Raw genomic sequence first — 11,107 nt, forward strand, 5'->3', positions numbered from 1 at the left:
GACTGTTCTCTGTTCCTTTCACAAATGCTGGACTTGACTACAGCAGACACATACTATTTTCCCAGAAATATTGAATCTGACAATTTCTAATAGTCCATTTGCAAGCCCAACAAGGCTGCAGATGCCAGTGCTACTGCACTATGGGCCATTTTTAAGGGAGTAACCTGCCAAGGCCGTCTTTTGCTTCTGCAGTTGTTTGCCGCTGCAGGAAGCAGCGATGCTGTGCATGAACATCAGTGGTATCATGGCATTGCAGAAACAGCAACACAATTAGTGCAGAAATTACCAGTGTCAGAAGCTGCACCCTTTCTTGCTGACCCTCTGCTGCTCAGTCTCAGGAAGACATGCCTAAGCAGACCATTTTTTTCACCAGAAAAGCTTCATTTATCTTGTCAGTAGGTGCTGTATATCAATTGAATATTGGGTCACTGAAAAAGAGATAAGGGTGCACTGAAGTCGATTTGAATTTGATTTATGACTTGCTGTCAAGCTCTCACTGACAAGCTAGCTCCTGTCCAGTACCCATGACACTGAGAGGGAACAGATGGCAACAGGAGGTTCAGCTGTTTAAACGTCCTTCTACCAGCTTAGGTAACTTTTTATGCATGCGGGTGAGGACTGGTGAAGAGAAAGCATCTCTTTCTTCTCCTCTCTCCCTTTTTTACCCTCTGTAGCCTGTTTTGTTCTTATCTGCAATTGTTACCACTTCTCCCTTCCACTTGCAAATGTTTGTAAGCCATCCAGGTCTAATGATGAACCTTGACAAATCAGGGAGGAATATAGGTCACATCCTTGGTGACTGAAGGGAAAACGATCTATAAGAAAAGACTCAGCAGAAAACAACTGGCGTTGTAAGACTCCCTTGGCAAAATACAGGAGTGGTTGCATTAAGTGTTACTCAACCCTCAAGTACAAGAGGTTTCTGGTTTTGATTAGTCTAATGCTGAATTTGGAAGAATTCCTGCAAGCAGAGGTTAATGTTAACATGAATAAACAACTAAAAAGCCTAGTGTTACATTAAAGATAATCTCAGAAACTCTTCAACAAAATAAACGTTTAAGATCTTTGTTGCTAGGCAAGGATGATTGATCAAACTTAAGCTTTTATATATACACAGTCCTTATACATACAGCCATCTGATACTCTTGAGGTATGACTAATTGACATCAGTTATGAAAAGATCACACATATTTTTTCACCCACATCTGCCAAAAGCTTTCTGTCGTTCAGCCTAGCTACCAGGAAGTATCTCATTACCTATTAGTGGCCATGTTTTCAGTTTGCTCTTCCCTCCTGTATCTCAGTGTCAGATATATTTGATTTCTTCTTAGGCAAGAATAATTCTTCTTTTTACAAACATGTTCCCATGAATGAATTACAATGTGTTTTCACCATTCGTTTATGGTACCTATTGCAGCCAACTTGGCATAGGAACATCTCTGAGAAAATTGGAGAAGACAACTACTAACCAGGAAGGGGATGGGAAGAAAATAAAGGTTTGTACATTTTTTGGTCAATTTTTGTACACTTTGTCAGCTGGGTGACAAACTAAGGTACTGGGGAATTTTACAGGATCAGTGCACCTAACTTTTGTCAGGATGGGAGTTATATCTGTCACTACCTCTGAACTCTTCAGGGCAGAGTTGATGACTTCCAACTACAACTAAACCCAGTCAAGTGGTGTGAGACCCTCCATGCAGAGGGACTGAAAAAACCCACAGATTATGTCTGTTTGAGTTCAAAGCTAAATGTAGAACAGCTCTGTTCCTGCAGATGCACAATCAGTAGATGCAAACTGATGTAACCACCACTGATTTAAGTGGTAGTATAGCAAACTCACCTACCTCCATTTGACTTTATTGGTTGTCAATGAAAAGAGCGCCAAGTCAAGATTTCTGGCTCCTAGTGGAGCCAAAATGAAAGAAAGGGAGAGCTCTAGGTCACTTAGCCAGCACAGGAATAAAGGCTATATATGGAAAACTTAGAAAGGTCTCTAAAAGCATGGGAGAGCGAATCCTAAAGTGTCTGTAAGTAACATGGCAACGGCACAGGCCTAGAGTTCACTGTACTTTCTTTGTTCAACTTAATGGAAGCTGTCTGTCTGTATTATATTTTGTCTAAGAATTTCATAAACATTGCAGAATAAATTTTAGACTTTTCCAAACTCATCCATAAGTTTGACAAGAAAGTCTTGCCTGAAAAAACCCCCAGTGCATTTTCCTTAGAGAAACTCTAATGTTGAACTGATTGTCCTTTTTCAGCGTACAAAACCCAATCTCAGATGGCTAGAAAACACAGCAAGGTGAATTGCAGAATAGAAAAATAACCATCTTATAAAAACTGACCTTAATGTTTTCATGTATTTGACTTTGATGAGTTCAAGTATGTCTCATACTCCTAACACTCATTTAGAAGTAAATGTTCAAAATTGCTGTTACAAAAGTCATCATTTGATCATGAGGACTATTTTGAAGGTATTCAAATTATTTTCTTTAGTTTTATGTTATTATGTTTTGCAGTACACAAGCTGGGCAACCAACTGTACGCAAATATTTATTCTCCCTTTTTTCTGAAAAGGGATTTCCTGAAGATTGACTATGTGTTTGACATTAAAATCTATCCCTGCTTTGCATACTCCTTGCTCTCTTGCATCCTGACACTATCACAGCTCCCAGACTATGAGTTCACCAAAATTAACTTTTAACATTAGAAGCAGCAAATGAAGATGGATAGACAAAGTTAAAACCAAGCAGTTACAATGCATTTCCTATATTGTACATATTTGCAGTAGGAATTCCCTGCTGCCGTGAGAATACCTGAACAGACAATGGATTATTTCCCTTGCAACTTTATAGTAATGAGTGGCTACAAGAAATATTTTGATACTTTGACAGCTGCTAATTCTTTTTGTTTTCCAGACTGAGAGAAAGTGACATAGTGTTGTCAGTATGCAAAGTTGTTTCACCAATTAGCTGGTTCACAGATAGACAGCCCTTGGTAATGTTGTCATGCTCATCTGTGGCTTCAGTAGGAGGTGGTGTTTGTCTACAGGTAAAAAGGTTAATTTTTAGAAGGTGTACTAGAATTACTTCTCTGTTGTGGTCCATGACATCTCATGGTCCATCACAAGCCCCGGAGAAGCAATCCTGTATTAGCTGCAGTAAACCTTATATTAACTGCTGCTGCCTTTATTGACCCAAGCAAGTTATTTCTCTTTTTCAACTTTGCTGCCCTGATGGTGGACAGTGGCATTGCAAACACTGTTTGGATGAAGTGGGGTTATAATTCAATTGTTGGTTAATTAGAAATTCTGCAATTCAAACTCAGGCCATTGTCATTCTGTTTATCACTCACTATACCTGCACTGATTCAATGTACCTAGGAATGGTGTCCCATACTGCCAGTAATTCACCCATGCTAACATGTTCATAAACATTTAGCTTTGAATTACTTGGTCTAAAAGTCGCACAATCTCTGATTGTACCTCACTGTACCACAATATTTAATGAATAACTTGAGGCTATAATTACTTAAATATATGTGCAAGGACATGGCTGAAGAGTCCTTCTCTGTTTAAAAACCCCAGATTATTAAGATTTTGTTTCTCTATTTTTTCTCAAGGCCTCCTTACTTTAATTCAGTATGTAAAATAAAGTACATTAGATTTTACTCAAAAGTTTCCCCAAAATTGTTACAAGTTTTACTTAAGTTAGCTGCAAGGTTTGGATCATATTTGTTCAAATGGAGTATTTTTCTACCTACATCTGAAGTCTTGCATCAATAAAATCTATTAAGAACTTGTTTTTCTTTCTGTGTGGTCAGAAACACTGTGGACAGGTGGGTCTTGTTTGCTTTGGCCAGCATCAAGGTACAAGAAAGAAATATCGATGTATGAAGAGCACGCTTTTCCAGCTCAGAGAATGATGGGGTTATTAAGATACCATCTGCAGGAGCTTTTGGGGCAGGGTCATTGACGTGAATTACTTATAAATTAATTTGACTTTTCTACCCAGGCATATCTGTCCCAGAGTCAGTAAATACTGCTGTTAAACGCAATTCGTTGAATCGGGCATTCATTGTCTCTCTACTTCTCTATTCTGAATGTTTCTGTAATTTGAATCATTTGAAACTTCCTTTTATTACAAAACCTCACATTTCCTTAAATTGAACTTCGTCTAGTCACTTGTGACCACCCATCACTGAGGTGAAGATCTGGTTGGTTTTCGCAATCTCTTCAGGGAATCCTCTCCCAAAAGCAGGGGTCGTATTGAAATGTGTATTGTGTATTGAAATGATGGAGCTATTCTGAGGCTGCTGCAAGAGTTCATGTAACTTCATCCTCTGCTTGTCTAAAGTCTTGCTTTGTCATCAGGAATGGGGAAAGGGCTTAATAAACTCCTCAGCAGGCCATTGTATGGCACCCTTGGAATCCTCTCAGAAGAGAAAATTTGTGCAGCACATCCCAAAAACTGCAGGTCAGTCATTCTTCAAATTTGCTTTTAGTGTAATTTTCAGAGAATCCTGGACACCTGCACCCCTAATGAATGAGATATGAGAGTCCTTTCCTGATATCCTATATTAAAATAGCAATATGAATTGTATCCTACCTGTGTCCAGCTCTGACAACCCGAGACAGTCAGCTCTGCATGTACCTGGGAAGTACCCAGAACTTCAGAAATGCCAGCAAGCAATATGAGAGAGATTTTTGTGTTCAGTTGTGAGGTGCTGAACAAGGCACCAGCAAGCCTGACTTAGAATCCCTGCCTGTTTTCAGTAACTGCTCCCAAGTGGTACAGTTCCTCCACTGCCCACAAGTTCAGCTGTTTCATTTCCAGGATGAAAAAACTCCCAGAAAGAGCCCCTAAAGTTGAGTGCTGAGAAGCTGCAGCACGGGGAAAACCAAAAATCATGTGATTTCAACAACTTCTGGATAACATATGTAAGTGTGCGTGGGGTGGGAAGCCACAAAGTGTTTCTTAGATGCTGCATTTAGCACAGCTCAGTGCTGAGCATGGAGCAGGCTGTAAGAATGGTAGTAGATGCAAAATGCTATTGGATAAGCGTGGAGGTAGGGATCACTCCAAGGCATATTTGATGCAAACAAAGCTCATTTGCTCCATAACATGACAGACAGAAATCAGGCCCAGGGCTGCCAAGCTAGATATATCGTTGCTAGAGATCCAAAATAATGCCCATTTCCCACACTACAGGGTGAAATGTGTTTGAGGTGCTATTTCATATTGCCTATTTCATATGTCTTAACAGTTTTGCAGAAATTATCCACATACCTAGGAGAAGGTGTTGGAGTACTATATATATGCTAAGTCTGAGCTGAAATGCATTGGACCCAACACCCATCTGCCATGTACAAAGAGGTGCAAGATCAGAGGGACTGCAGAAATGGATGTACTTTATGAGCTCAGCCAGATTTAGCACGTGTGGGAGGACCACTTTTTCTCTCTCTAAGACTACACCTAAGATAATTTCAAATCTGGTTTTCTCTTTATTGTACAGTGCCTTGGTCAGGAAGGAGCCAAGGCTCATTGAGTATTAGGGAGGCCCTGTTGATTGTGGTGGAAGGCTGAAAACCACAGACACGTAGTGATTATACAGTCTGAAAAACAGGAAGGGGCAAAAGGGACAGAAATGCTTTCTTGGAGAGAATTTATTCTGCAATAAATGACAGATCACATTTCACAGATTTTGGTATTAGTGTTCTTTCTACTGTAATCCTAGCAATCTATATGATATCTTGGGGGAAACAGAATTTCTAATTAGAAGTTTCATGTGACAGAGCTTGCATACTAAAAAATAATGGCACTGGCTCAAGCACTGTTAGAAAGGCATGTACAGCAGAGTGAACACATCACTCTCTCCCACATAGGCCCAACTGCCACTGCTGTTGAGCAGAAGTGCAGTATTGTAGGATAAGAATCATACAGGGTAACTGCTATGGCTCAGGAGGAAATTCCCCTCTATTCTGTGGTGACTGACATAAGGAGATGTGTTACAGGGAAGTTCGCAGAGGATGTGGCAGGTCCTTCTCATAAAGCCTTCCAAAAAGTGTCGCTGTTACGAGCGGTTTCGATGTGGCATGCTTGCTTTTCAAACGCCCATCACGTAGCACCTGGTGGAAAAGAGAAAGAATGACACTAATAGTCCTCTAACAGAGTGGCAATATTGCATAGCACAGAAAGAGTAGGCCATAGATGCTGAATATTTTGATGCAACACTTTTAAAAACAGTCATGAGAGTGAAAGAAAACAGAACTCCCTCTGGTACTGCCACAGCCTCCCCATTATAGCCTTCCCACATTTCCTTGGACCAAGAAGTCCTTAAACCCTCCTCCAAACCATCTTTGGAAAAAAGACCATTTTCTCTACCTCGTAAGAAGGTGAGAGCGAGAATAACTAGTTTGTTAGGTTCTCATTAGTTACTCATACAAGGCAACAAAGTTTATATACACATCTAGGACATATTTGATACATTTTTTGATTTGTAGGCCCCAAAACAATTTTCAGATGGAAAAAGAAAATTTCAGGCTACTGACCATATGTAGCTTTTCTTAGTTACTTTTTACATATCAATTTGAAATCACTGTTCATCAGCTCTGAACACCTGTAACAACTTTTTTTGCCTCTGTGACAAAAGGTAAGCATGTATTTGTTAAGAAAACACAACATTTTGTTTTAAAATAAGACCATGATCATATCTTTAGCATACCAATACATTCTTTGATAAATATATTTTTACAGAAGTCCCATTCAAAAACAAGTATGCGGGGTGAACAATGTTTTTCAATTTCCTACCTTGTAAAAAAAATCACCCTTGTTTCCCCTAAAATTTTTCAGGTCTTTTTCACTGTCTTCATTGTCTCTTGAAAGCTGTTAAATACTTCTTCCAAATCAACTATGATTTCATCTAGCCTATTACATTAAAATAATATAAGGTTTTTGAATGAAAAAATGTTTTGGCAAAAATAAAAGATGAAGTTCCAAATAAAAAAATTAAATAAACCCTACAAACCCCTCAAAAATCCCTGAAAACATTCTTAATTGCACAGAATCTCTGCTCTTACACGTGATACTCCTAAGTAATTTTTCTCATTTGGACAATTTCTCAGAGTATTTTATTTCTTTTTCTCCTAAAATTTCCATCATCAGAAACCTGTAGAAAATAGCTCCTTGAAAGCTGTGGTTTATTGATTTGTGACCTGAAGTGGGAAGGCAGATTTGCTAAAGGAAGCACTGAAGAGATTTTCAGCTCCAGGACTGATATGTTCTCATCAGTAAGGATTGATTCAATCCATCTGTTTAAATCTCTCCCCTTGGGTTACAGCTTGCAGAACCAAAGAAAGCAACTCTTGGATGGGACTTTGCTGCCAGATCAGTTTTCAGCACCACAGACTGAAAAACCTTGCAACAAAGATCTCTGGGGTGTCCCATTACCTCGAACTCCCCGGGGGCCAGCTGCACCCCGCTGTACAGCACTTCTGGGAAGACGTAGCTGGTGCCAAACGTGCCGCTGAGGGAGAACATCTCAAACTTGGTCTGAGCCGTCTCCACGGGCTGCCCACATGTGCTCAGGTCTGTGCTCGGGCACTTGAGCAGTGTGCAGATCTGCGGGGAGGAGGAGACAAGAAGGTAAAACACCACTAAGCTTTCAGCAGCCAAGCGACAGGTTTAATAGTTCCCAGGATGCAGTAATGGACAAATGTTTTTGAGTGGTTGGCATGTAGCCATACTCACCTCTAAAAATGCAATTACCTGCCAATGGTATTTTATGAGAGAACCATGAAGCCCATCAAATGCACCCAGGACATAAACTTCGTCTTTCCTCTTGTCTGACATCTGGTAGACCAGATGACAGCAAAGGTCTCCTTGGCAAACAGTGTAATTTCCAGCCTTGTTTCTGAGTTCACCGAAAGTGAACATATCCTTCCGGACAGCTCCCAAGAAAGTGTCGTTTTCTCCAGGAAATTTCTTGATGCTGGTGGCATGCAAACTCCAGTTGATGGCAGGAGGGTAGGTGGGAGAAAGACGGGGGTGAGTGCTCAGCTCTGCTAGCAGGAGACGTCCCTCCTCAGTGGCACTGTCATAGTGGTAGGCAGCAGGTCCTTCCGGCGTGAACAGCCCACTGCCTGCCGAGGACACCACCAGCCCTCTGTTAGCCAGCACCCAGAGCACGGCTTGGCAAGGGCACCAGTCGCCCTCCCACGCCACACTGGTATTGTTTTTCAGTGATACTCTATTTATTCAATACATTACTGAGAGTTTTGGAAGAATTTCAAAGCACAGAACAGCTAAAATACGCATCCTAGTGTTAAAACAGAGGTTCATTTAAAAACAAATCAGAAGTCTCAGAGCAGCATATTTGACAAAGAAGGCAGTCATGGGGGTAGTTATGTTTCACTGAAGAAAACACAGGGCTGTGGCCTAAACTCAGCTCAGTCTCTTTAGGGCAGGCAAAAATGTTCCTTTCTGGTTTTCACTTTGCTTCAGGGGAGGGTAACATATGCAACTATGTAAATTTTTCAGTTAAGAGAAAAAAAATAGGTAGTAAATATATATTCAGAGCAAAGCAAAACATAATATCTCTAAGTCTTCAGCAGCCACAAAAAAAAAGGAGCATATTTTAGTCAGTATACAAGAGAAATCCTCCTTTTGGTTTTACATTATGATTAAAACTTTTTTTCTCCATTTAACTGTCGATTGAATTTTAAACAGAAAATGCTGCCTCTAAATGAGACACTGAAACTTTAAGTGAAATTTTGTGATCTTTTTGAAATAAAATTTCACTTTTAAGTTATCAAAACTTATTACCAAGGGCTTTTTAATTCTACCTTTTTCAGAATATTCAACATTTTCTTACCTGAAGTTGTTTGTTACATTCAGCACCACATCACAAAGATCTTTAGTCCAGTTGAAACACTATTTTTCAGAGACTTCACTATGTCTAAAACATTTCTGCCTGCTTCTGAATCTGGGAACAATTTCCCTGTTCCTGAATGCAACTCACCTGTCATTGCCATGATGGTGTTGTGAGTATTTGCTGAAAGTAAATTAACACGCATGCCCATAGCCCAGGCAGAGTGAAACTCAACTGCAGTCAGAAAGGGCAGGACATTCATCCAAGCTGTTGGGAAGAGCACAGTGTCCACCTGCATCTTGCTCACCAGGACCACGGCAGGCTCATAGAAGAGGATGTCAAAGCAAGTGAAAATGCCAAACTTCCCAAAAGGAGTCTCAAAGGTGACAGCTTCTGGTTCTTTTGGGTAATTAAACTGAGTTTCTCTTCTAAACAGATTGTACTGCAGGTGAAGAAAATGGCATATTAGAAACTGAAAATAAGGCAAGATTATGAACAGCTTTTGTGTCTGAGATAGGCTTTAATGCATAACTGGGAGTTGAGGTACCTGAGCTGGCTGGCTCAGCTGGTTTGCATCCATCCAGTTGACCCTCTCCCCCCAAAAAAGGGGTGGCTGTGCCCCATCTACCTCCTGGAAGCAATGCCCATCCAATATTAGCTGCTAAACTTCAAGATCCAAGACATCCCTTGCAAAGCACCGTCTAACTTGGTTAGGAACGTATCACGGAAAAGCTAACATTCACTGAGTATGGAAAATTCTGTCACTACTTCTTTACCATTTACTGTCATAAATGTAGCCCTCAGGTGTTTGGCAGCTGGCATGCACTCTGCAGCTGCAGTGCTCCTGGGAATAATTTGTCTGGCTGGTCAGGCCAATGCTTGGTTTTTCTTCTGGCCATAAGATCCCTTCATCAAATCATCCTGGAGTGGTTGTCACTTTATAATAATGTAAAATTATTGTACGAACCATCCGAAATTGGTGCCGGAGAGCTGAAAAAAATCTTGATAATAAATTAGAGGTTGATGCTGAAACACCTCCCTACCTTGTGGTAACGAGCCACCAGTTTCCCCTGTGGGTCAAAGACAACATCTGTATTGTAGTGGTAGCGACCGTCACTGGGGCATTTGGGATCACTGGAGTTACAGGGCTTCTTGTCCCCAATATTTGCAACCACATAGATGGAGTTATTTCTGGCCATGCAGCTGAGTCGTTCCTGCACTGGTGCTGGACCAAATCTATCGCATTTTTAGTGAAAGAAAAAAAAATCTTTTAGAAGTTTAAGTGCCCATGTAGAAGAAATGCATTCAAAATTACTATTCCATTAATAGCACATCCCCAGATGCTGAAAAAGCAATAGATCAAATCATAGTTTCTGTTCATTTTCTTCTCTGTTTATAGCATCATTTTAAATTGCCACTCTCTTTTATCTTTAAAAAATAGTCTCCCTGTGTTCTTCTTTCCTGTACCCTTTACAACGTTATTTTCTGTGTGGACAGAATTCCCAGCTAACTTGCATACAAAGATGTGGAGAGCTTCATAAAGCAAAGAGGAGAATAAATCACTGCAGAGACATAAATCTTAAATAGCTTAAAAACAAATTATCAAGCACCTCTAAGCCCTGATTCAGAAGACGATTTTAGCCTTTTAAAATAATCTTTGTCTGTAAGCCTTTATTAAAAAGCATTTTATAGAACCGAGGACTCCTGAAATCTAGCTTCATAAGGCCTCAGAAGAGAACAAAAAAGCTTAGCTTAGACATGAACTTGGTCTTTTTGGTGTCCCCAGCTGACACACATTGGGACCACCTCTGTGTGTAACACAGGAGACTGTGCAAGTGGCTGGATTTCCAAAAGACATTTCTTTCAGATCTAGATTAATATTTTGTGCAATTTGGTTTAGAAATCACTCAGACACCTGAACTGAGGACTGAATCAGCTTGTCTGATCTATGCATCTAACATGATAATAAATTAGCTTATACTTACAGAAGGCTTTCACAAGTGATTTGAATTGATAAAGTTGTGCATGTTTTTAAAATAATTATTTTGCCCAAAATGTCCTCATTTTTGTCCTTTTGCGAGTAAAGCTGTCTCAATGCTTTTTACCTGACATATTCCCATCACCATTTAATTAAGAACTGTTTTTGATGCATCTCATTTCTACAGTACTTGTGGTTTTTTATAGATTAAAGAATTAGCAGTTCTCAGTCATTTAGTGTGAGCTGCTCAAGACTCCAGGA

At 40.0% G+C, this 11,107-nt stretch overlaps 1 protein-coding gene across 2 annotated transcripts in view; it reads right to left on the reverse strand.

The window, feature by feature from the left end:
* Positions 1 to 5,647: 5,647 nt before the first annotated feature.
* LOC121658876 (pantetheinase-like) overlaps positions 5,648 to 11,107 on the reverse strand; it is a 10,771-nt gene continuing 5,311 nt past the window's right edge. Inside the window, exons 1-5 of one of the 2 annotated variants that reach the window (XM_042016339.1) lie at positions 9,912 to 10,135; positions 9,019 to 9,310; positions 7,767 to 8,140; positions 7,449 to 7,619; positions 5,648 to 6,127 (exon numbers count right to left, since the gene is read on the reverse strand). In XM_042016339.1, the coding sequence (XP_041872273.1) occupies positions 6,008 to 6,127; positions 7,449 to 7,619; positions 7,767 to 8,140; positions 9,019 to 9,310; positions 9,912 to 10,067 (1,113 nt within the window). In that variant the 5' untranslated portion in view covers positions 10,068 to 10,135 and the 3' untranslated portion in view covers positions 5,648 to 6,007. Of the gene's footprint in view, positions 6,128 to 7,448; positions 7,620 to 7,766; positions 8,141 to 9,018; positions 9,311 to 9,911; positions 10,136 to 11,107 lie in introns of those variants that run through there. The other variant, XM_042016340.1, reaches the window with a different exon arrangement.

This window comes from Corvus kubaryi, unplaced genomic scaffold (genome assembly GCF_017639235.1).
Source record: "Corvus kubaryi isolate FWS band 111438036 unplaced genomic scaffold, C.kubaryi_AGA036_p1.0 split3-73, whole genome shotgun sequence".
NCBI lineage: Eukaryota > Metazoa > Chordata > Aves > Passeriformes > Corvidae > Corvus > Corvus kubaryi.